General features: G+C 34.7%; 3 protein-coding genes and 1 pseudogene across 4 annotated transcripts; 2 read left to right on the top strand and 2 right to left on the bottom strand.

Annotated features, from left to right (window-relative positions):
* On the top strand, positions 4828-11816 carry LOC105165280 (CSC1-like protein At4g02900). Its single transcript, XM_011084244.2, has 12 exons — positions 4828-5043; positions 5866-6201; positions 6362-6511; positions 7149-7284; positions 7472-7573; positions 7875-7994; positions 8131-8211; positions 8964-9304; positions 9933-10178; positions 10409-10733; positions 10850-11086; positions 11317-11816. Exons 2-12 carry the CDS (start codon positions 5891-5893, stop codon positions 11569-11571), a joined length of 2304 nt encoding a protein of 767 aa, XP_011082546.1. The 5' UTR covers positions 4828-5043; positions 5866-5890; the 3' UTR covers positions 11572-11816.
* LOC105165351 lies at positions 13989-16465 on the top strand (annotated as a pseudogene).
* On the bottom strand, positions 16595-19691 carry LOC105165279 (sm-like protein LSM2). Of its 2 annotated transcripts, XM_020694716.1 has the most exons (3): positions 19434-19691; positions 19185-19343; positions 16595-16823 (listed from the first exon to the last, which is right to left on the bottom strand). In XM_020694716.1, exons 1-3 carry the CDS (start codon positions 19434-19436, stop codon positions 16704-16706), a joined length of 282 nt encoding a protein of 93 aa, XP_020550375.1. In that variant the 5' UTR covers positions 19437-19691; the 3' UTR covers positions 16595-16703. The 2 variants fall into 2 exon arrangements, with proteins under 2 accessions (XP_020550375.1, XP_020550374.1); XM_020694715.1 differs by having other exon boundaries at positions 19185-19691.
* On the bottom strand, positions 20335-24087 carry LOC105165278 (BTB/POZ and MATH domain-containing protein 2). Its single transcript, XM_011084241.2, has 4 exons — positions 23322-24087; positions 22344-22692; positions 21331-21607; positions 20335-20821 (listed from the first exon to the last, which is right to left on the bottom strand). The coding sequence occupies exons 1-4, from the start codon at positions 23747-23749 to the stop codon at positions 20643-20645; spliced, it is 1233 nt and encodes a 410-aa protein (XP_011082543.1). The 5' UTR covers positions 23750-24087; the 3' UTR covers positions 20335-20642.

Here is a 26440-nt window from a genome sequence, read left to right as displayed (position 1 = left end):
TGCTCTATGTTTTGGTTATGATAGCCGAAACTTTGATAGTATTTACCAATACCACTACTATAAGAGGATTCCATACCTCAATGTCTATGACTCTCATCGCTGCTATCTGTAATGCTTCCACAATTATTCTTCTAGCATTAGATCTGCCACTATTTGTACTTATTGATGACCATGCATTTGGTGTGGTTTGTGTTCATTAATTTTCAAATTCTGCATAGAATATTGGATATCAGGCTGCCTTCTACAATATTTTTGTGATTGAGAATCATTACATGGACTTGGATAATCCGTCAAATTGGATAGGCTCGACGTCGATTCTCAATTTCGGGGCGGTCTCCATGGCCTGTGTCTCGAGTTGCATAATAATAATCTTTCAGCCCATGTTATGGCATGACTTTGTTGGGTGTCTTTGTGCCCATTTTCATCTCTATCATTGTTGTCGTTGTCATTATCTTCGGCAATTTTGTTATCACTATCATCCTGATTGCTTGAGGAGGGTAAAACATGTTTGTCCTTTCCTAATGATGAAATTTGTGCACTTTTGTCCTTGAACGTGACTTGTTTAGTCTTTTTCTTTGATGAAGCATGTTTACCTTTTCCTTTTGATAACTGTTGAATAGACCAACGAGACAAAGGATGCAATGAATCATCATCTTCATCATTTGGTACCTTGTCTCTACACCCCTCTTCCTCTAACCAATCTAAATCATCTTCAGACAGCAACAACTCTATAGGCAAATTAATGTTGCACCCAATTAAATAATGACAAGTGAAAAATAATATATTGAGTATCAATTATAATCTTTTTCTATTTATATCTTGGAAATTTACTTAATTGCAAGTATAAATAGTCAATTTAAACGATATATATATATATATATATAGTCATCAAATCAACGGACGACAAGTGTCAAAATGGAGTATTTCGGCCAGTCAAATTATACTTTGCAGTCAAAGATTCTAGCCAATCAGATGGCACTACGTGGCGCAACTGTATGTATGCTCGAATCAAGTCAAGATAAATATTTGTGATATTTATCTCTTTTAAAAAATACAAATATTAAATGAATAATGTCAATTTGCCCAATCATATCGCTCCAAATATATAATGTATTTATCTCTTTAATTTTGTTATAAAGAGATAATACAAAAGACATTCAAATACATCATAACTCTACATCTTTGACACATATATAAAGGAGTCCCTAGAGCTTATTCAAAACACACACCGAGATAGAGAACAAAGAGCAAAGCAAAGAAAGAAGGTCAAATAATTCTCTCTACAAAGTTTAACGGGTTCAAGGTGACTCAAAGGCGTTCAAGGTGGAGATCGACTCTTTCGTCAAAGGGGCGCTACAAATTATAGTGTTTAATTTGGGATTACAGGTGTTATGCCCTCGAATTAATGTTATAAGTGGCAAATCCACTTTCAAATCCTCAAATTTCAAGTCAAGACTAAAGCATTTAATCCACGATTACAGGCGTGAGTCATCGAATTAACGTTTACAGAAATTTCAATTCAAGTACAAAGGAGATCCACATGGAGATTACCCTTTGAATTTGTCAAATTTGACAAATACAACTTTTGAAGAGAAGAATCTAGGGATAGATAGATATTGTAATCACTATCAATTTGAAATTTTAATCCCAATACTTTTATTTGTGATAACTTATTTGTATTTTAATTTTCCAGATACAATAAATTTAGCGCTCACAAGTTTTGGCATGTTCAATGAGACATCTCTACCCTTCATCTCTTCCCTTTAGCAAGAGCAAAAGCACTTAAATGGATACTCAAGGAAAACCTTTGAAGACGGTGAATTCCAAACTCGTCATATCAAAGTTTTCAAGCTCTAGTATCAAGAGTATCGGTGTTACTACTAGGAGCATGCCGAAAAAACTCAAAGAATCTTCTCAGATGATTTTTGTCGTATTATTATTATATGTTATTACTGTAGTTCACTGACAAAACCCACAAACTAGATAAACCAATGAAATGCGATCGTGCATTTAATGGCGATGATGAAACCAACTTTTGAGGGTTGGTTTGAAATATTCCAATTCAAGAACCCTCAAGATAGGGCATTGAGGATTATATAGAGACTTACACTATATGACCCATTTATGTAATGAGTATAGCATTTCATCAATGATAGACGCATGACGTCTGTCCATTTAGTAGGTGCTTGGTAAGTGGTTGTCAAGTTCACTAAATTGACTCATAGGAGTTAATCATATGGAAGCCTGTATGGCATTATCGGTATGACTAGAACTCTTTAATTACAATAGTACGAGAATTAGTTCTACAACTTGATGAGCCACAATAGTCTTGTCTATTAGGGAACTGCATCTTAGTCCTGGTTTATGTGATTGCATGTATGGTTGCCAAAAGCTTGCACCAGTGTAATCAAAACATAAATAAATATAGTTGCATTCTAAGAAGGAATTCACAACCCATCATGAGATGATGGCGATCTTTTTTGTTCTTGGACTGTGTTAATTTATGAAAGTTTGTGCTGCATTGTTGATCAAATAGAAAAGTAGTTTCTCATGTTGATTAATGAGAGAAATAGTCCAGAGTGGATACATAATTATTAAAGTCAATTATGTAAACCACTTTAGAATTTTATGTCCTAAACTTTGATCGGGAGACAGCTTCGTAGAAGGATAGATTTGTACTGTATGCGCAATTAATGGTTCACAAACCAATTTTACCTATTCTCTAGTACCATGGAACATTGCGGAATGACTACCCATGGTAACAAGTAGTCTTGGATTAATGAGTTAATCAATAGTGATTAATTAAATTGATATGATTCAACTAATCTAGAGCAAGTTAATTATCGAATTAAATTATATATGTGATACAAGTCCGAGTTTGACTAAAGGTGGACCTAAAAGGGTCCCACACAAAATACTAACAACATTAAAAAAATTAATTTGAAATAAAAAATAATTATTGAATTAATTCTGAAAGAGATAGATGATTAATTTAAAGAAGTATAAATCAATCATTTGAAAAATTGAATTATTCAATTAACCTCCTGTGTGATAAAAGATCCAAACTAATTGGGTTTTGGAATTAGGTCCAAGAATTAAATAAGATTCGATGTGGGCTTGAAATTAATTAATTTGATCAATTAATTATTAATCCAAAATAAAAAATGTACTTCGTTCAAATTACGGTCAAGTCTCAAGAGATCTTTAAGGGACCGCAAGGTCCTAGCATGCATTAAAGGCCCTTGACTTGGGCAAGCATACTCATGAGTGAAGCCCAACGACCCTTGACTTGAAGCAAGTCACTTCGTCTACAAAATAGGAGTAATTGGCCATTAATTAGCTCTTAGTTCATGGTGTGTCTTCATTTTCCTCTGTTGCTTCTCTCTTTTCCCTCAAAAAGTTGTATATATTCCATCCTTTTTAAAAACTTGAAATTTTCTCAAAGTTTTCTTAAGATACATAAAACACTTTCTACTTCACAGTAATATATTTTTCTACTTCAACTATTTTGTGTTTCTAACAAGAATCAAAGATACACAAGTTGGTGTTTCGTGTGAATTTACTAGACAAGAGCATTCTTTTACTCTTGTATGGACAAGAAAAAAAACTTTGTTAGAAGTGAGTTTTTAAGTTTAGGACACTCCACTCTTTCAAAGAGGTACATTCTCTTTAACTTGGCATCAATTAATTGGTGTGCAAATTTATATTCTACTCATGACACTTTTTTCTAACAACTTTTACTGTCCGTAACAATCTTCTTTTGTCGCCAATTCTTACTAGTTACAATTCTTATAAAATAATTATCATTATTATATAAAACTTTGAAATTCATTATTGTGATAATCAAAATTATTGTCATTCAACATATATATAGTTAGTGACGATATTAAAATTATTAAAATTGTCACTATTTGTTTTTTTTTTTGTAGTGACACTTACAAAGCAGACTTAATTAACCAAATGTCGCTTTGTGCCCATGTGTTAAAGAGATGCGATTTTTTGCTTAATATTTGTATTTGTGTTTTGTTAATAATAATTATTTTTTTTAATTCAGCACAAAATAATTAATTTTGTTTTAAGTTGTACATTTCATATTTAATTTTTTATAAATATTTGTCATACATAGTATTAATTAAAATGTGGAAACTAAAAGAAAACCTAACTGTTTAATTCAATAATGGTCTTACACAATAAATAAATTAACTTGCATGATTGCTAAAAGAATGTTTTTAAATTAATTAATTTTTTTTGTATTTTTTATGATATACACATAATAGAGATAATAATAAATAAAATATAAAAATATTAAATATGTGAGTTTGTAATTACTTTAGTGTTAAATTATTCATTACTTTGAAAACCTAATATCAACTTTAAATATATACTTTTAAAAATAAATTCAAAGTAAGATTATTATAATAAAGGTAAAGTAATTTAAAAAGAACTTGAATTTTTCCGGGTTATTTTTATAAATATTATAACTATTAAAACTTAATTAAAAATTTAATAATAGTTAATTATTAACTTTTTAATATATTATTCAATAATATTTACAAAATTGTAATTTAAAATTTCATAAATATTAAATAATACTTAATTATTAATTAATATTATTAAATAATAATTAATTAAAAAAAAAGATGTGGAATGGTTAATATATTCATGTAAGGTCTACTTCAGCCAAAAAAAATGAGTCGACTCATCCGGAATGACGAGTGACGACTCACTTCACTGTATGTTTTAAAATAGTCATATAATTTTTATTTTTATTTATAATATATTTATGTAAGTGAGCCTCATGTCTACTATTTAACGTTAACAGACTCACCTGAACGACAAAACTCCCACCACCAAACCAGAGAACGTAGGCCGTAGCAGAGCTTCTTGCCGTCTCCGCCAATTCACCCTAAAATTCCACCTCCGGGAACCATTTTTGCGGATCATTCATCTTCTTCCGTCAAATCTGATTCATCGGTCGGGAGTTTCAGTTATACGGCACATTGTTCTCGATTTGCGCCATTGTAAAAGCTCAAGGATATAGAGGTAATAACAATTCAGATAATAAGAATGATCATTAGGTGTTTATAGTTTCTTCTACTTCTTCTCGGTTATTTCAATCCTGGATGTGAAGATTCTTCTTTGAGAAGCTTTAATCTTTTTCATCGCTCAGTCTTTCTTTTGCTTCTCTGTATACTTTTGGAATGATCCTTTCTGTGTCTTTTCAATCATGGTGAAACTTTCTCGTCAGATTTGGTTTGATAGACATTTTTCTTGCATCGAAAATCTAATATCTGCTGCTTTTCTTTTTGTTCTTTTGCGTCGTGCATGGGGAGTACCATAAGAGCTGTTAGTTCCTGTGGATATTAGTGAGATATAGATTCTTGCTTAATACCGTTTCAGCATAATCATATACCGTATGATTTATTGGCTTTGCAGTTAACTGCATTCTGCATCAGTAGGATTATAATTTATGGATGCCCAGTTTCTGTAAAACACAAGCCTGATATTTGATTTTTCAGGTATAGTTCCCATTAAGATTTATGATCGACAAAAATTAACTGCCCACATCCTACATGTTTTTATAAGTTGAGGTAATTTGATTGAAATAGATCAAGTCATAAGTTGTTTGCTTCAAGGAAGCTATAACAAATAATTTGAGTGGGGGATAACCTTGAGTCGATACCTAATATCCTTCTAAAGTTATACATGTGAAATTGTCTCAAAAGTTTTGTTGATTACAACGTAGAGGAAATATTGATTCTTTCTTCAAAATTTGCTAATGTCAAGATATGGCATGCTCATTGCATTTTCTCGATATATTCAACACAAGAAAAAACTTACTGACTTTAATTATTTAAAGTGCAGGTGATAGTAATCTTCGCATCAGAAAATGGCTACTATTCAAGATATTTCTGCATCAGCTGCTATCAATATTTTATCCGTGTTGGGGTTTCTTATGGGCTTTGCTTTCTTACGGCTCCAACCAGTCAATGATAGAGTGTACTTCGCAAAATGGTACAGAAAGGGCATAAGAGAAAGCCCCAGGAGTACTGGGGCGGTGAAGAACATCGTCAATTTAGACTGGAAAACCTATGTAATGTTTTGGACTTGGATGCCTGCAGCATTGAGAATGCCGGAGCCGGAGCTGACTGATCATGCAGGGCTTGATTCTGTTGCGTACATAAGAATTTACCTCCTTGGGTGAGTAGATATAAGGTTTAAAAGGCTTTAATGTTTTCATGTTGTGATCAAAGGCAAAATTTCATGCCAATGCATACGAGCTTGCTAGAACCACGTAGCAACATTCTATTCCTATATTTCGAGTCCTTATTTAGTTCTCTAATTAAAATCTCAACTGCAGATTGAAAATATTTGTCCCTATAGCTATACTTGCTTTTGCAGTATTGGTGCCTGTCAATTGGACGGGAAACACGCTAGATAAGAACAGAGATCTGACATACAGTGACATTGACAAGCTTTCAATATCCAATGTTCCTTCAGGATCTTTAAGGTGCGTACTCTATTCTCCTTGGTCGTCTTGCCGTGATACTTGCATATAACGATCTCAGTTCTTACATACAGGAGTGTCTCTGCACATGAAGATGCTTACAACTAAACCAGTTATACTTTGACGGCTAACATGCTAATGAGATTTTTGTCATATGCAGCTGTTTGTATAGTGAGTTAAATATGCAGACCAATTGCAGGCTTATCATCTCTCTCTTTTGTTTTGCTAGTGTTTACAACACTTGATGGTGAAATTAAAGTTTCTCAGGTTCACTGAAAGATTCGTGGACCCAAAAATTCCTGAATCATTAGCTTTCAAGTTATCGTGCTTCCCGTAGAATAATGCACTGATTTATGTTGCATCCTTGTAAAGGTCAAGATTTTGCACGAGTAAGAAGCAAAATGGTGTTCACAATGGCATCGTAGGATATAAGTTTTCAATTTCATGATATAAATTTATTCTTTCTTAGAAAAAGTGACATAAGTACCATTTTGTCAATCAACCCATAGGTTTTACGCACTTATCATATTCTTTGCTTAAAATATAGAATGCTTCTTTCCGTTCTTAATGTTTATCACAAATTGGATATTATGCCTTTTTTTTGTATATTTTGATTAGATCTCATGTTACTTCCATTCAGGTTTGTGGCACATGTAATAATGGCGTATTTATTCACATTTTGGACATGCTATGTCCTTTACAAAGAATACGAAATTGTAACTATCAAGAGGGTGCGATTCATAGCTGCTGAAAAACGTCGTCCGGACCAATTCACTGTGAGTTATGCCTAAAATATGCTTCCTATTACACTTTTTTTATTTGTGTTCAACGTTTTCAGCTGCTTACTATTATGCATGCCTACATCAACATTTTTTCAAGTTAAATGCAGACGTCTTTTTTGGCCCCATCTTCTCAAATCTCTATCGCTTAACTTGTGGTGCTTATAAGTTTATTCTGTTTCAGGTCCTTGTAAGAAGTATTCCTCCAGATACTGATGAATCAGTTAGCGAGCACGTGGAGCATTTCTTTTGCGTAAATCACCCTGGTCATTATCTTCAACATCAGGTTTGTATTTATACTTAATTCAATTATGACATGTCAACAACTAAATACAAATAGTACTTTCTCATTGAAGTGCAAGTAAAATAAGGTTAGCTAGGGTGAGAAGAGAAAGGTAAAATAAGGTAAAAAGACTAGATCAAAGAGACCAAAGCACCTCCGTTCAATTGTTAAAGACTAGAGATATAAATAGGCAAGAATTCTAAAGATTTATAATTCTGATGAACAGATTGTATCTATGAGCTAATATTATGCATTTTATCCTGAAAGTGTACTTCTACATAGCCTGTGAATAACTGGATTGCAGGTCATATATAATGCAAACCAGCTTGCCATGTTGGTGGAAGAGTTGAATAGTTTAAGGAATTGGCTTACTTACTATGAAACGTGTTACCAGAGAAACCCAAAAACCAGGCCAACGACAAAGGTATATTCCCTTGTATCTTGATGTATTTTGTAACGCTGCTTGGTCAGTGAAATTCTCCTCATGATAACTTATTATAGAGATCCTCTAGTTCCTTTAACATATTGAAATGGTCATCTGATTTTCTTAAAGTGTATAGACAGGTAAATGGGGCCTTTATGGAAAGACTGTGGATGCCATTGACTTCCATAAAGCAGAAATAGAAAGGGTACTTAAAGAGGTAAGCCTTTTACATTAACACATAATATCATTGTGCTTTTTTGTGCTATTTCTTTCACAATTGTCCTTTATGTTTTTGTCAATGCCCTTTCTTTTTCATGTTATCATATGCTTGTTAATGTTCATTTATTGTTTTACCAAAATGTTTGGTTCATGTTCTTTGGTATTTCCAACTTTCCAAGCTGTTGTGCTATAGTGCACACAGTATTTTTTACAAAGAACAGTTTCGATCCTTAGAAAACAAGTAAAAATTGTAGAGACAGGAATTGAAGACTTCAGTCTTCCTGGAAGCCTTGATATTAGCCACAATGTAAAAATCTATCTCATGTAAGAAACATGTCAGTTATACAGAAGAAAATAAACTCAACTGAGCATCACTAATGTACATCTTTTTCTTCTTATGTTCTTGCAATGTGGTATAGTTTGGCATCATTTTTTAGTCTGACTAATGGGTATATTTCACCATCATTGTTTTTGCACCCTTGATAGTCTTATTACTGGATAAGCTTAAAGATCTGGTCCAATGTTCAACCGGTCAAGTTTCAATATAGGACCTCAGTTATATAGTCGAGTTTCACTATAGGATCTCATTTACATAGTCGATTTTTCACTGTAGGATCTCAGTTATATAGGTATTAGCATGATACAATGTTTTTGGAAGATAGCCAAGAAATGATCCTTGCATTGGGTGGATACTGTTACCCGCTTGCCTAATACCTCAATGACTGGCTTTTTCTTTATTTTCTTATGCAGGAAGCTGCAGAAAGGGAAAAGGTCATGAGTGATCCCAAGTCCATAGTCCCTGCAGCATTTGTTTCATTTCGGTCTCGATGGGGAGCTGCTGTTTGTGCACAAACGCAACAATCACGGGATCCAGTTTTATGGGTGACAGAATGGGCTCCAGAGCCACGTGATGTTTACTGGGATAATCTTGCGATACCATACGTTCAACTTGCTGTCAACAGGCTGATAATTGCTGTAGCCATGTTCTTTCTCACATTCTTTTTCATGATTCCTATAGCATTTGTGCAATCCTTGGCAAGCATTGATGGCATTGAAAGGGTTTTCCCATTCCTAAAACCAGTGATTGAAATGTAAGCTATCACATCTTTCAAGCTCTTCTGACTTCTTGCTAGTTTTTCATTTCCTTTAGAGTTTATGGTGTTTGAAATGCTGAATTTGGCACTGGATAGAGGTGATGCAATTATTCTCATGCTTGCATTTCAAGCTGCCAAATAAAAAACCGGACTTCTAGCTAGAAGTTTGTTGAAGATATTTTTGGTCCAATATTTCTGAAGAAGCGTTATTTAACTTGTCTCAGTATTTTCAGTGAATGATGTCCTCAAATATAAAATATGTACACTGTTAATGTAATGCCAAATTTTATAATGATTTTCTAGTTTTTAAGATTCTTAAACTGGAAATAGTTTGAGTTGAATTTTTTTTCTTTTCTCAAACTAATTCTTTATGATTTATAAGGATAAATAAGTTTTAGTTAACCCTGGTGTCTTCATTCTTATCAGCATGCATCCCATTCTCTGCAAACCCATTCCTCAATGTGTAATCGTGTTAGCATAAGTCGGACGTATTGACTGTTGATGCTTAATGTCTCTATGCACCATATCATGTTATTTAAATTTGAATGAATGTCTTTCCAATCTTGATTTTCATTTGAATATTGTGTTCTTTATAATGAGTAGATGATTGGTTTTCCTACTTCAGGGATCGGCTCAAGCCTGTTATTCAAGGTTTTCTTCCTGGAATAGCGCTAAAGATATTTATGGCAGTTCTTCCATTAATTCTCATGGCAATGTCTAAAATAGAAGGTCACACGTCTCTTTCAACTCTGGACAGAAGAACAGCTGGAAAGTATCATTTCTTTATACTTGTTAATGTCTTCTTTGGAAGTATCGTCACAGGAGCAGCATTCCAGCAGCTTCATAAGTTTATTAACCAGTCTGCATCAGAGTATGTCACACTCTGCTTCTACCCGGAAAGAATTAGTTGCTAATAGCATGTTATTGGAATTTTATTTAGTGTCTGATGAATATGTTCATTACCTGTCAAACACATGCAACTTCACCAAGGTCAGGATAAATTATTGCAATAGGCATGGATGTTTCAGGAGTACTTTCTTTGATGTTCTAAGATGGCATGTCTAATTAGAGAGTTGAATTTTTATGTTTGCTCCCATGTAGGATTCCAAAGACAGTCGGTGTTGCCATTCCAATGAAAGCAACATTCTTTATAACTTACATAATGGTTGATGGTTGGTCCGGCATTGCTGTGGAGGTCCTTAGAGTGGTTCCGTTAATTTTATTCCACCTCAAAAACACCTTCTTGGTAAAGACAGATAAGGACAGGGAACAAGCAACTGATCCTGGTTGTATAACTTTTCACATAACGGAGCCTCGCGCACAACTATATTTCCTGCTGGGACTTGTGTATGCAGCAGTCACACCTTTAATTTTGCCTTTCATCATTTCCTACTTTGCCTTTTCCTATACTATTTATCGCCACCAGGTAAGGTCCTTTTTATATTAGTTTCTTCAAGTAACCAATAACTTAATATTAGAATGTTCTGTTTATGTTTGAACTAGAAAAACTAATCAGATTTGGCATTCGATTCTTATGTCTAGATCATCAACGTATATGATCAGAAGTATGAGACAGCTGCTGCATTTTGGCCAGATGTGCATCGTCGTATAATCACAGGTCTAATGATATCACAAATTCTGCTGTTAGGACTTCTGAGCACAAAGACTATTGGCAAATCAATTCCGCTAATACTTCTTATACTTCCTGTCTTGACCTTCTGGTTTCATCACTTCTGCAAGGGCCGCTTTGAGTCAGCATTTCTGAAGTTTCCACTGCAGGTTAGTGCAAGCCCATTTCTACTCAATTTCCATTCTTCAAAAACTCATTATATTCTTTCACATCTCTTGTACGATGAACCACAACACAGTTATGTGTAGATCATATTAGCCGTGATCATGCTTAGACTGATCAATGAAGGGTTCTTGTTTATTGAAATTCGTGAACCTTTGCTCTTTTCTAGTTGGCAAAACTATGCTCATGCAGAATCATTCTTTGCATACAAAAACAGGAAGCAACGATAAAAGACACGTTGGAGAGGGCGACAGACCCAAAACTAAACTTGAAAGCTTACCTTCAGGATGCTTATGTTCATCCGGTTTTCAAAGGCGTGGATATGGAGGAACCACCGACTGTCGAAGAAGAGGATAAAAGTTCAATTGTTTCCACCAAGAGAACAACCAACAGGACTAGTCAATCAAACAGTCGGTCTACCTCTAGTAGCTTGCGTCCTGAAATTGTAGATGAATCGCCTCCCAGTGTGTGAGGATTGGCAGTGTGTGTTCTTTCCTTGACTCCTTATTCTCCTACTGTAATGCCCCTAGAACAGAATGTCAAATGTTTGGGCAAAATCATCTTGTTATAGGATCCTCAGACTAGAAACATCGATAACGACAAAGAGCTTGTAAATCATAGCACGACCTGTACCAGAGTGTAACAGCAGGGAAAACTTGCGAAATTTTGTATGTTGTTTGCATGTTTAGAATCAGGAATCAGAGATTGTTGATTAACCTGCCTTACTGCTTGTTTCTTGCACATACTTCTGTTTCTGGGCAGTGTAGTGTGTTTCCTGAACTTTAGTGGATGCAAGACATGTTGCTGGAAACCTTAGTAACTTATGGTTAGGTATGTCTGTTTCATCAGACACTAATGACTTCAGGTATTCAACATACAAAACTTGAATTAGTGGATTGTGTGTTTTACATAGAAGATTTATTTCCAAGCAATGTTGTGTAAAATTGAAAAACACAATAAAGGGATATAGTAATGGGTCTAAATATATTTATACCCCTTTTAAAATGTGAAATTATATTTTTTTTAAAAAAAGTTTTGAAATTATATTCATAATTCCTCTAAAAATTATCCGTTTATACCCGACCTACTTCCGTTAGGGTTTGGACGAAAATTATTGACTTCATCAAACAAAAATAAATAAAGTTTTAATTTTGCCCTCATCTTAACATTCTGATTTATAGTTTTGTACTTATAATGGGACAATTGCAAATATATATATATGGAGTGATTTTAATATTATGACATATTTTTCATTATAATTACAAAATCATTACATGGAAATGTTGAATGAGGAGTGAAACAGAAAATTTATGATTTTTTTTTTTTTTACTAATATCAATATTTTCTTCCAAACCCTAATGAAAGGATGTCAGGTATAAACGGTACTTTTTTAAGGGGGTGTAAATATAATTTTTAAAGTTTTTTGAGAAAAATTCTAATTTTACTTTATTTTTTTTTAGAGAGAATCTAAATGTAATTAACTCTAAAATATTATTTATTTTATGTATGTTTTGAATATGAGGAGAGCAATCTTTGGTATGCTACACAATTCACTCTCTAATTCAATGATTCTCTTTTTCTCTCAAAACTCGCCAAATGAGTAAACATGCTTGAGGGATCTATATAATACTATTGTTTGATGAGGGTAATTAGCAAAAGATTAAATTGCCTTCCATTTTAAAGAAATTTACAGCAAAGTGCAGGATTTGTTCATGAAGACGTGGATTGGCTCGGCCTGACTCGGTCCAATTGACCCGTCCGCTTTGATAATTGTCGGATCACCTGACACTCGAACAACCAGATGATGCTACGTGGCAAGTTCCTAAACGGTACCGAATACTATAAATACCAGTATTTATGAACATTTATGACAAGTGCATTTTATCACGTTTTTTGATCTCACTAGTTCTCCGTTGATCGCCTTCTACCCCACTTTTCTAACTTAAGCATTAGAGGGCCTTAACTGGGGACTACCCAGCAAGTCTAACGTGTATTCTGCTCTCAGGATCTACTCGTAGGAAGCTCAAAGAGGGAATCAGCGACAGTACTCTATATTTATTTTTGTTTAATAAATAAACTTATCTATAAATCAAAACTTACCAAATTTGCTGATATTAGTTAAAAATTAATGAAAAGTCATATTTACACTCGATTAAGAGGGTATTATGCTAAGCTTTTTTAAAGATGTTTTGGGAGCTTATAAGATATTGGATCTTATTTTAAAAATAAACTCATAAAGTGTTTAGATAAAATAAGATGTTAAAGCTTATAAGATGTGTAAACATCTTATAAGATGTCAGGGTATTTGGCATAATAAGGTTTTTAATTGATAAAATGACTAAAATAGACATAATACCATTATAATCAAATAAATTGTTATTTTCTTGACACATTTATAAAGACATTAGCTTAATTTTAAATAAAATTTTAATAGATAATTATTTTACAATAACAAAAAAATGAATTATTACCTAAACTTTTGAATAGATATAATATATATGTACATTAATGCTAGTCGAATGTTAATATATATATACAATTGATAGTTTCTTTATTATATTTTTTTTGAGCTGGATATTTTCTTTATTAATACGATAATTTTTATAGTTGTATAATTTATAATATCTTGAATTTATATTTTTCACTAAATATAATATCTATACCAATTTTATTTAATTATAATTGATTTATTTGACCGACAAGTTAATAATAAGTTAAATAGGAGTAAATATAGATTTTTATTATTTATTTTTTAAATCAATAGATTCAATATATTTTAATTAATAGAAAATTTTATTTTATTAAACTAAAATAAATACAAAATATTAAGTATAATATTCTAAACAACAAAAAAACTTGAGAAACGGAACCAACGTTGGTGGCAGTATAATTATCCATATACGTTTTCTCAAACGGCATTAATAGGCTTCAAGACTTTCTTGTTCTATGTCCCTTTCTTCCCCAACCTTGGAAGTTGGAACCAAGAAATAAACCTTCTTCTCCGTGTCCGAAAGCTCCACTCACTCACTTCACATTGATCTTCTGGACACTCTGCGCTTACTCAATAGATGTCGGGCCCCCAGTGCTGTGAGAACCCACCAACGTTGAGCCCCAGCAGCGGAGTCGGGTCAGTGGTTGAAGTTGGCGGGCTTAAAACATACGTCTCGGACTCCAAACTCGCAGTGCTCCTTGCTTCAGACGTCTTCGGTGATTATTCCTTCTAATTGCTTTTGGTCCTAAGTTGTACTTTTTGTTCAGTGGGTGATTGTTTCATCATGTGAATTCTTTCTATTTTAATATTAGACTGCTGGAATTGGGTCTATAGAGGGAGGAGAAAATGTCTATTTTGTGTTCTTGGATAAAGAAGTAAAGAGACTTTAAAAAGATTTGACTTTTAAAACGTAATTCAGAAAGAAACAGATAACATTCCTCTGAGTTGTTGTGGACTTTTAATCTTGGAGGCTTGAGAGATATGTGTAAGATCAAACTGGGAAGAGGGTATGTAGTAAAAGAATCAATTGAAAAATGTTGAACGATTTTTCTTTTGGATTTCTTATGGAATTTACTGTTTTGCAGGATATGAAGCTCCAAACTTGAGGTATTCCTACTTGCCAGGATATCTGTATAAATTAATGCATGGTCAAAATTACATGAAAAAGTGATTGGGGTAGAGATGGAGATGAAAGCTATGTTTCAGAACTAATGGCAATCTGTAGAATTGCATTGATACTTCAAACTTGTCTTCTGTTAGAGTGTTATTTTCTTCAGACTGATGCGAGGTTTTAATTTTTGATACGAAGAAAAATAGCTGACAAAGTTGCAGCTGCTGGATTTATGTGGTGGTTCCTGATTTCTTCTGTGGAGATCCATATGACCCTGAGAATGCTTTGTTGTGCATGCAGAACTGATTGTCTTAGATACGTTACTCTGGTGGATTGAAGCGAACTTGTTTCATCAGTCAACCTGTTTTCAATGCTTATACCTACTTGGGATTCTGACAGATTTTGAAATTGTGGATTTAATGTCCAATTTTGTCTAGCAAAATACAGCTTCTTTTCTCGTTGATTTTCTGCTAGGGCATCTTCATTAATTGCCTCTTAAAACATCGTTCAAGAATCCTGTATTTTTTGCTTTCATTGAATGAACAACTTGTTTCTTTGGTATCCTAATTCCCCATTATCATACATGGGGTTCATGCTTGCTGTTCTTTATCTGATTATAATGGTTTTAGACACATCTATGTCTATGCCGTGAAGTTTTTGCTCTCTTGTTTTCCCTTCGCTTCTGTTGGGAGATATGCATAAGCAGTTCTAACTTGCTCTTACTCCTCCCTGTTAGGCTAAAGCATGTGAAGATGCTAAACCTGTCATTGAAGCTCTGAAAAGTAGAGGCATATCTGCAATTGGTGCCGCTGGGTTTTGCTATGGTGGTAAGATTTTATAGTCAACTTCAGACCATAAGGATGTTCTGGTCTATCCTTGACAGGACATGCTGCTTCTAAGCTAGAATGAGGGAGTCTTATTGCTTCTGATTCTAAACCCACTACTTTTTCCATCAGCCAAGGTGGTTGTGGAACTAGCAAAGTCAGGGCTTATCCAAGCTGGAGTTTTATTGCACCTGTCGTTTGTTACCGAAGATGATACCAAGGGTATGATCAGGGAAACCTATCATGCTTGTTTGATTGTACGCTAGCCTTTGTACTTGTCTATACACCTGTTGTGTCATTGTCATTAGACAGTAGCCAAGTCTCCTGTAAAAATGAATTCCTTAAAGGACATATGGGTAGCGAGACTCGTAGCTCAAGTTACACCTGAAGAAAATATCTGTAAACTAACCTGCAATTTCTTTGCAGAGGTTGAGGCACCACTTGCTATACTGGCAGCTGAGATCGACAATTTCACCCCACCAGATCTTGTCAGAAAGTTTTGAGGAGATCTTATCATCAAAACCTGAGGTATGGGCTCAAATAATGCTTCTAGATAATCTTTTTGCAAAACCCATGAAATGCATGTATATGGATAAACATTAGCCATCACATACATGCTGGAATGGGTGATCAAGGCTTGCCATCTCTCTTTTTTCCGGACTTAGGTTGCTAGCTTCGTGAAAATCTTTCCCGGCATTGTTCATGGGTGGACCGTGAGGTACAAATCGGATGACGAGACGGCTGTGAAATCTGCTGAGGAGGCGCATGAAGATATGCTGAACTGGTTTATTAAGCATGTCAAATGAGGAGGACAACATCAACAAGTGTGATTATAATTTTAGTTGCAATCCAAGTATCAGTAGTCATGTCAATAGTCATGTGCTTCATAAAAGGACTGATGGAAAGATATATTGGAATCTTGATTCACCTTGTTCCGTGACTTTATGATAGTTCGCTTGTACAATGACCGGAAATAATGCTTGCTAGAAATCAAAACCAATGCAGTGTCAAATTTTTTTTATTAGCAGTCGTGCTAAAGCCGTTTCAACGTGACAGCATTAACTGGAAGTGTTCAAGCACGTCTTTCCTGGGAATATAGAAACACAATGGCCAAATTTGTCAATGAAGAATTAATCACTTTTGCACTCATAACACACGGGTAGGAGAGGGAGAGAGACTTAGCTGCTTCGAGCTTCTCTTCTGGTGGCATCTTGAAGAAGTTCTACATCAACTTCATTAGGTGGCAACTGGACGTACCTGACTGCAGATCCCCTGATGAAGCAATTCTGTACAGAAAACTGGCAGAGTAGATAGAATTTCAGTGCATTAACAGTAATGTAATAGAAACTTGGGAGCCATCCATGGAAACACAGGCAGGCACTCCCACAGAGTCATGCCCTGCTAAAGGAAACAGTGGCAACATGAATCAGGAAGAGTTTTTTCTGATGTCATTACTTTTGGAGATTTCACCAGCCCACGTTTACAAGGAGAAAATGGAGATGGTTTGCTGGAAAGTCAATAAACCATGATACCTTTCATGCTTGTATTGCATATATGGGATGTGGATCAAAGTGTGCATGACAGTAAACCTTAGACTTTATTGTGACCTCAAACCCAAGAGATAAGACAAGAAAGTCACGAAGAGGAAGAAGTCACGAGGCCCGCATACTAATACGTAACTTGATATCAATACAATTAATTATTTCTCAGCCAATTTTACATGTTTCTAATGCTCATGAAAAAATCAACTAAACAACAAGAAGATAGATAAAGAAGCATGCAAAGATTTGAAGGATCCAACATAAAATCCAGCAATATAAAAACACAACTCCAACATGGACAATCCCAGAACAGAATAATTGGAAAAAAAAATCATTCTTAGCATAAAGACGCCACAATATGTCGATGCATCACAAGTTTCGTCATCTTCCCATCATAAGCTCCACATTCACCCCAAATACTTCCTCAGTGAATCCATAGCTTTCTTAATCACAAAACGCTTTCCAAGTGTGACCATGGACTCAAAATTAACTACTCAACATTGGCACAAAGATCAACCCTAATCCCATTAGCGAGGAATATCAGAAACCCTAATATCAAATCCTCTCCAAAATCACCCCGAGCAGCATCAATAATGCAAAGAAAAAAACAGAACACTTTCCCTTTATAGAAACCAGACGGGTAATTTTGTAAGAAAATAAAGCACTAAAAAACCTCCGGTTATAGTCAAAATATAGCAAATAGCCCTTGGCTCCAGAGGTGTAGATTTCATTAGAGTTTGAATCAAATATCCGATTTCAACACATAATTCAATAGTTTGAATTTCATTTAATTTAAATGAATAGTCCAGATTCAATATAGAAATATTTATCATATTTGTATTTATTAAATCTATATAAAATATTTAAATATATTCAAAAAAATGTATCATCTCCTCCAACCCACCACCTCCCTCCCATCGAATTTCATTTAATTTAAATGAATAGTCCAGATTCAATATACAAATATTTATCATATTTGTGTTTATTAAATATATTCAAAAAAATGTATCATCTTCTCCAACCCACCACCTCCCCTCCCATCCCATCCCACCCCTCTCCGCCTCCTCACCGTCACCCCCCACTGCCGCTGCCGTCCTCCTCACAGCAACTGACGCCCGACCACCACTGTCCGCCTCCTCCACGCCGGTCGCTGTCCGCCCGCCTTCCGCCGCCCCTTCCCCACGCGCCTCCTCCTTCCTTCCGATATATCTCCTCCCCTCCCGCCCCTCGCCCTCTCTTTCTCTCTCTCTCTATATATAAATTTATATATTAAATATAAGAAATACATATATTTATAAATCTATACAGTGAGAACACCCTCGTTGAGTCACTTAATTTTAATATATTAATTTTTATTTTTTAATATTCAATTATTTTTTTTTCTTTTTTCAAAATTTTATTTTCTCAATTTTCTTAATTTTTTATTTTTTCTTTTCTCAACCTCCACGTCACCTTCCCTTCTCTCATTTTTTATTATTTAATCATATTTTTTATGTTTTAATATTTTATTAATGTAATTAACATATTTTATTTAAAAAAATTAAATTAATTATACACATATATATAAATATGCCACATATAGTCGTATATATATTATTGAAGAAGGTAGTTTTGGTGCCTTACAGGTTTTTGGTATGTATTACTTTTCTTGTTCAATTAACTACTTCACCCCTACCCCTACCCTAATTATTATTCCACCCATCTTTTTTTTTTAATATATATTTATATGCATTTTCTTTTATTTATTTATTCTCTTTATTTTATTTTATTCAATTATGCTTTAATAATAAATTATTAATTTAATAAAAATATTATTGTATTTGCACAGACATCGAATGTGCGTGTTCGACTAGCATTTATAAATTTAAATCATATTAATAGTATACGAGATTTAACGATAGAAAAATAAGAATAAAAATATCATTTAAAATAATAAAATTAAAAATAAAAAAGAAAAAGACCCTCCAAGACTGAAGAGGTTGTTAGCTGTATTTTGAGTAGGTCAAAGAAATCTGTTAGCATTATTGTGGATGGTGAAACTAAACAATAGAACAGAGTATGTATGGGGAGGGGGAATTTAAATTAAAAAAAAAGAAAGAAAAGAAACAGTTAGGTTACCATATGAGGATGCTTATCTGGATCAACGACCCTGACGTTTACAAGCTTGAAGTTAAGAAACTGATCCACCGCATGCAGAGTTCCTCTCACCGCTAAATCGTCCTTCAATTCCACCGTCACTTCACTACCCACTAAATCCTTGAAAACCGAGAGGAACAACTGTACACACATCTCCATGCAACTCAACATTCAAATTCAAACACAGAATATCGGAGAAGAAGAAGAAGAAGCATGACGGAAATGCATTACCATTCTCGCGCCGAGTAATCGAAATCCTAGTGTTGCTGTCTCCTTCAAAATCAAAAAGCTGAAGGCGATTCGTGAATGATGTGAGAGGTAGAGTGCACCTGAACTCTTGTAAAGTATATATAGACTCAGTTCAGTTGTATTTTGCAGAAACGACCCCAACAGTTTGCTTTTTGCACTTTAATGGCCTTTGTTGGTCAGTTTGATAAATTTCAGTTGTACCCATGTTGGGTGAGGGGGCGTTTGGGTGTCTTGTTATTCAATCAACTGTTTAGGCCTAATTAAGTTGGTCGAAATGAGATATAACAAACACAAAATTGATTCGTAAAATCTAATTTTTAGAAATTTAATATCTTTATTGTAGTTTGATGATATAAAAACCATGAGGGAATAAAACAAATTTCTTTTCAAATGTTTGGCATCATAAAGAATACACAAGTCAAATTTGAACAAATCAAAACAAGTACCCTTATCAAATACATTCATATTTTGATTGAATTTTTTTTTTATAAAGTCGTACATTTTATAAAATATTAAATTTTATTTTGAAAATAAATTATTAAAATATTTGAATAAAATAAAATTATAAAATTTATAAAAAATGTTGTGTAAATCTGTAATTAATTTAAATGAATTTGTTAAGGTTAGATGCCAACTCGTTACTTTCTTTTTTAAAGAATTTATAAAATTTTGAACTTCTTACTTTAAAACCTTATAAGATCTTTTCTTCAAAAAAATAAAAATAAAAATACAAAACGCTTAGTAACATCTTATAAGATACTTATAATTCCACGCAAGCACCCTCTAAATTGGCTAAAGTTGTGCAAAGAACTTAGTCGCCTAAAAATAAGTAATCAAAAGTTAAAACATTTTTCCATCACAACTTCAACATAGAATGGACGTATCTGGCCAAGTCCCCTTGGGACTTGAAAAGAGTTTGCTGCCAAGCAAGGACATTCAGATTACAAATTCACAGAAGCATACCCACAAAATCATGGGATCCATACACAAATTACAAATTCAGAACGGATGTAGAGCACATGTTGAGTAGGATCTAGAAAGACCCACCTTTCAGATAACAAGAGAAACAAGGAAAAAAGACTAGAAAATCATTTACACCTGCGTCGAACTAGATGCTGCAACAAGAAAAATGTTTCTAATAACCCTAAAGAAAGATCTAAGCTATCAGTTTTTCAGCTATTGAAATTTATGCTATAGTCTTTGCTTCACGCGTCTGCCATTGATATCACTTCCGTCTAGGATAGCTTCAAGTCCTTGCTTGCCAACCGCAACAGAATGCTCATTGATCCTAGCAACGTACTCTAATAATTCAGTCAGAACATGAGGACAGCTTTCTTTCAAGTATTCAAAACCGTCTGTCTGCATAACAGCTGCATTAAAGAAAAGTTGAACCATAAGTGATAATAAAAGTAGGTTGTAAACTTTAGAATCCTAGATAATCAAGTTCCTACTGAGTTAAGGCCCAAAATATTCTCTTCACCCCCACAATTCTCACACCTTCCAATCCTACATATTCTTAAACTACAACCACAAAATAATTAGACTAAAAGCTCAAGATACTAAACCAGTATAATCATATTCAAAATACATTACAACCTGATACATTATATGGTGCTCAAAATGTATTGCAATCAGAAATTACAAAACCATAGCAGAAAAGATGCTGCAAAAATTATACAACTTTAAGCTGGATCAATCAAGATGGCACCTACCACCGGCAATTAGTATACTGACATATTCTTTTGTACAAACTTAACTAGAACTCCTAGTGCATCCACATGTCCATGTTACTACTTCTCAGACTTTAACTAATTGATAGAAGATAAGCAGTTCTTTTTCCTAAATATGGAGTAAGAGTAAATGCATACATAATATATACCTCTAAGATTTTCAGGCAATGCCACAAATTTGAGACACACAGCTTTCAGCTGGAAACAGTGGTGCTGCTCTGCCAGTGCTAGTGTTGTTGCAACAGTATTGATAGCAATGTCCTCACATAGGTTAGACTCACAGAGCAGTCTAAGCCTATCTAAACCATACCGATCAGCAGCAGCAAGCAGATGCTGAGACATCAATGTTGAAGCCCATTTTGAGTTCAATCCAGTGAGCTCTTCCATGTCTGGTAGTGTATCCCAGTATATAAAATGAAGTAGAGCCTGGAAGGTCCATAAAGTAGATTAAACAAGTTATTCTCTCAGAGTCAAGCATCTAAGAGAATCACAAAGTTCCCCACTGCAAATAAAACAATGCTCAAATGTATAATTCACCTGCACTTTGACATCAATTAATCAAGTAATCCAAACTTGGAAAGCCAAATCTTCCATTATAGGCCGCAATTAAGACACAAAATAACTAATGAAGCAACTGCAAACAGAATTGTTTCTCTAGGCTGATACAGAAAGATAAGGTATATGTTTCAATTGTTTTGCTACAGAGAGAGGCACATCTGTAGACCCCATAATTATGAAGCCATATGAAAACTGATCTCTGCATTATAATTATCTTCTAAGTAAAGTTATTTAGACTAAAACTCCATCTTGAACAAAATATCCTTTCTTCGAAGCCACACAACTAGTTAAATTTACAAAATTCAGGAACTAAAGCAGGCCTACTCGCAAAAAAAAACATGGACTATCAGCACTATGCTATTTGCTTGAAAACAAGTTTTACCAACTCTGGCTATGGTTTTGGTAAATGAAAGACTGCAAGATGAAGTGCGGAAAATGCTACCCCACCGGCAATTAGTATACTGACAAGTTAAAGGTGGTTAATAGCCATTTAGTAGAAACTAACTCTGAAGACAAACATTATCAAATGTGCAATAAACTATCATACACACATATATATCACTACAATAAAACCAAAGTTCTAGAAGAGAAAAGTGCAAAAGACCTTAAAAACTGGTGCCTCCATATCTTCAATTTTTATACACTCTGTGTTTTGATCCTTCATTGGACCATATAACTGAGCTCTAAATACTGGAGAACGAGCTGCAAGCACTAACTTATGAGCAGAAAAGGTTTCTCCATCAACTTCAAAATTTACATCAGTTCCTTTTCCACTTTCCAGCAGCTTCCCAAAATGCTGACCAATGTCTGATGGGGGTAATGGTATAGAGTAGATCTTAGGTCCCTCTGTGTGAGACTTAACAACACCCACGCAGCAATGAACTTGAAGGCAGTCATCTTTCAGGTAGTCAGATGCTTCCAGAGCAGTTCTTTTGAAAAATCGCTTGTATCCCCTGCAGCCAAAATTACCGATTTATGTTAGACTGCACAAAAATTCGGGCATCATGCAAAGCTAGTGTAATTATATCAGGAAAGTTTCCATTCACCATTTCTTTAATCTTTAAGTGCTAAGAAGTACCATAACATCGTTTTCCTCGAATAAGATGTAAACAATCTTTTCAATCTTGAAGGAAATTGTGCCTCTCAGAGCAGTGTGGAATTGCACTAAGTAGGTAATATATCATAATGAAACCATTTCGGAAATCTAGACATAGTGATATCTGCCTCACAACAATGACAGGAGGCAGCTACAAAGAACCTCCCAGCATCTCAAACAAACCAACTATGGTCCATAACATAAACATAAAATAAGCAAACAAAGAATTCAGACAGGAGCAACTCTTGTATGGGAATGCCATTAAATGTAAGTATGAGGAAATAAAATTCAACACACTGCACATAAAAGCAGACAGCAATCCTCAGAGCTGACATTAGCATAGTAGAAAGAAGATAATTGATAATTCAAAATCAGCAAGGCAACCAAACTTCATATACTAGACTAAACTACACAACTAAAACAATCCAAAACACCCACAAAAAAGATTCAACACGAGAAATCACAAAGAAAGGGAGGAAGACCCACCACATGCTGCCTCGATATTTAAGAGTGTAGGGTCCACTCTCCAACGCCCTCCCGAAATGGCTATGAACCTTGTGTCTCTCCCTTCCACTCTGATCCAAAAGAGTAAGCTCAAAAAGCGCCCTCACATCCGTGCCCTCGCTTGCCAAAGCGATAAACAGCGAAACATAAGTCGCATTATCTTCCACACTCTTCCCATCGGGATAGAAATAAATCGCCCACGCATATCCACCAACCATAAACGTATCCGACGCTATGTACTTCCCAATCCCAATTCCCTTCGACAATGAATACCCAGTGATCTTGAAGTCGTGCGATCCGTTAACGGTCTCCGTTATCGACGTTGATGTCGTCACCGCCGGCGAAGACGGTGACTCTGACGAAGAAGAGGGCTTCGATGTATCCTTGTAAACCCTACCCATCACAACCATACACGTCTTGACAATTCTAAATTTGTTCAACAATTTATAATAGAACTGCGTAGAAGTTCTTGAATTAAGCTAATTGCAAAATGACGGGGTAATATGACGCAATTGAGGTCAGATCTGAGCAAAATTCGAACGATATAAATTGCCGGGAAATGGATTCGAGGGATTTAATCGGGGGGCGATTGCGGGAAAATCTAGGGTTTCGGATTGAATTGGAATTGACAAATTCCAATTGGTCGATTCTAGGGCTTCAGGGAGGAGGAGGAGGATGATGGAAGCCGTACTTTATTAGATGGACGGAGAGAGAGAAAGAGAGAGAGAGAGGGGGGGGGGGGGGGGGGGGGTTTGCGGAGAGTTTTTAGAGAGAGAAAAAGAAAGGAAATGTTTAGCAGATGAGAAACGATGACTGTGTATATATATAGAGCCGTTGTAGCAGAAAATAATTGCTCCGAGTAATGATAAGGTACATGCAGAGCATTGAAACAGAGTCCCACGCCATTGAACTCTCTGAAAGCTGATTGGCGCATTTTAATGAAAATGTGGAATTATAAAAAGTTTCAGTAAAAGTGGGACCCCCGGAATGGGAGTTTGTGGTGTTAATTGTTGGGGGAGTTTGCAGGGGTTCTGACCCAACCACGCGCTCCAGTACACGCGTGTGGCGACGAAAAAGCGTAAAGTTATCTGATGACAATTAAAAGTGTGATAATCAGAGAAAATTTGGGAGGCCATTCGCGCCTTTAGACCATTTTCTGCTATTCTTTGGGTTTGGGGTGATGTCAGCAATCATTTGTAATACTTAAATGCATCAACTCTATTTTTAGTTGCATATTTGATCAACTTGCTATTTATTTAATATAATTGAAATATTAATTTTGTGTAAATTATGATTGGTGAATTAATTACTTGTTTTTTCTAAGAATAATTTATTTGGAAGCTTCACCTTGTAAATAATAATAATTATCAATTGATTTAAATTTAAATTAATTATATGATAGTAAAAATATATTTAATAATTGTATAAAGTATATTATTTTTATTGATTAACTCAAAGAATATTTAATTCACAATTTAATTAAAAAAAAAATTCGGATCAAGCAGGTTGGAGCCACCCTAATGAGTTTTAGACCACGATAGGACGGGTATTGTGTTCATCTCAATCCACTCGGACATGTCCTGTTGCCGAGCCTAATCCATATCAACCTAATCAAGAATGATGATAAGTGAAATAGTATTTCACTTTCATCTACCACAAATATTTGTGATTTTTTATTGCAGATATACATAAAGTTCTAAACCTACTCATTGCATCAAAAAACATATTCACAGTTTTGTTCTTCCCTCGTTGATTCAAAGGAAAAACAATTGGGTTACCATTATGAACTTTTGGAAATATTACAGCCACTCAAACATTAAGCTAAATAAAATCTAGAAACAATTATAACCAAGCACATGTGCATAATATGTAATCAGACATGTATTTTATCATAATAATTCTGATTAGAATCAAAGAACGTATTTGACAAATTTAAAGGTAAAATCTTTTTGTAAATCTCCCTTTGATTTGGTTTGAATTTTTATAACGTTAATTTGAAGGCTTATGTCAGTAATCTCGAATTAAACGCAATAGTCTTGACTTTAAATTTGATGATTGGAAAGTGGATTCGTCACTTGAATTTTTTTTAGAATATATTTGGATATTTATAATGATAATTCGAGGACTTAGTGTTAGTAGTCCGGAATAAAACGCTATAACTTATTGTGCACATTCGACGAATGACTCGATCTTCGCCTTAAGCACTTTGAATAAAATGCTATAACTTATTGTGCACATTCGACGAACGACTCGATCTCCGCCTTAAGCACTTTGAATATTCTTGTGCACTCGAATTTGGAACCTTCACCATAGACGAGGGAGCATGGTCCTCCTCCCTGCCCACAACACGCTTTAGTAAACCTATATCAATCTTAATACCATCAAATTTCATATCAACAACATCAGTGAAGATGCTCACATCCTCAGCAACAGAAGTCACTCGACCCTCAACAAAACCCGATAAACACTAATTTCTGCATTGAATCGACCCTAGCGCAAGGTCTCAACCTACTGAAGCAGCGCCATTGGTAGGGAATCTGGGGTTGCCCAAGCAGCTCCATAATTCAATGAATTTGTGTCTCCAATTCAGCAACATGTTCAACATTTCCATAGCCAAAACTCACAGAACCAGATGGAACCTAGCTCTAAAAAATAACTGTCATAGGGGTTTCAACGACTAGAAATTTTTCACCTGGTGTGCTAGTTAGCCTTTTCCTCAACCTCAATATCATTCGTGTTTGATATAGTTCAAAATCAGATTTAGCAAGTCAATAATACACATATGCACAGACTAACAGCAAGAATAATCAATGCACGATAGTTTATAGGAATTAACCTAACTTTACATTAATCACCAAGTAAGAATACAAGAAGCACCTCAAGCTTGCACACACAACTCACCATGAAACTCTGATGCAAAATAATACAAAAATGTGGAGTGAACAACCCTCACTGTTGGGCCAATCAGAACAAGCCGACTAAGAGTCCGGTAGAGCCAAGTGGACAGCGATTGTCACAATAGTGAACGATGCCAATTGCCTCCCACAACTCCAGCCATGTTCTCCTAAAACCATATAGAAATCCTCAGCAAATGTTCATCT

The sequence above is a fragment of the Sesamum indicum genome, linkage group LG6 (assembly GCF_000512975.1).
Source record: "Sesamum indicum cultivar Zhongzhi No. 13 linkage group LG6, S_indicum_v1.0, whole genome shotgun sequence".
In the NCBI taxonomy this organism is placed as follows: Eukaryota; Viridiplantae; Streptophyta; class Magnoliopsida; order Lamiales; family Pedaliaceae; genus Sesamum; species Sesamum indicum.
The sequence above is the reverse complement of the archived record's forward strand: the minus strand, read 5'-3'. Positions and strand labels throughout refer to the sequence as shown.

What these genes read in the sequence shown, in the direction of transcription:
- LOC105165280 (XM_011084244.2), top strand. Translation starts at nt 5,891, where the DNA reads ATGGCTACTATTCAAGATATTTCTGCATCAGCTGCTATCAATATTTTA. An exon ending in GTTCCTTCAGGATCTTTAAG is followed by an intron (nt 6,512 to 7,148) that starts GTGCGTACTCTA and finishes ACTTCCATTCAG; the next exon opens with GTTTGTGGCACATGTAATAA. An exon ending in GTCATTATCTTCAACATCAG is followed by an intron (nt 7,574 to 7,874) that starts GTTTGTATTTAT and finishes ACTGGATTGCAG; the next exon opens with GTCATATATAATGCAAACCA.
- LOC105165279 (XM_020694715.1), bottom strand. Translation starts at nt 19,373, where the DNA reads ATGTTGAGTTGCATGGAGATGTGTGTACAGTTGTTCCTCTCGGTTTTC. An exon ending in CAGATAAGCATCCTCATATG is followed by an intron (nt 16,824 to 19,184) that starts GTAACCTAACTG and finishes CTACTCTGCCAG; the next exon opens with TTTTCTGTACAGAATTGCTT.
- LOC105165278 (XM_011084241.2), bottom strand. Translation starts at nt 23,749, where the DNA reads ATGGTTGTGATGGGTAGGGTTTACAAGGATACATCGAAGCCCTCTTCT. An exon ending in TGGAGGCACCAGTTTTTAAG is followed by an intron (nt 21,608 to 22,343) that starts GTCTTTTGCACT and finishes TGGACCTTCCAG; the next exon opens with GCTCTACTTCATTTTATATA. An exon ending in ATTGCCTGAAAATCTTAGAG is followed by an intron (nt 20,822 to 21,330) that starts GTATATATTATG and finishes TCTTTAATGCAG; the next exon opens with CTGTTATGCAGACAGACGGT.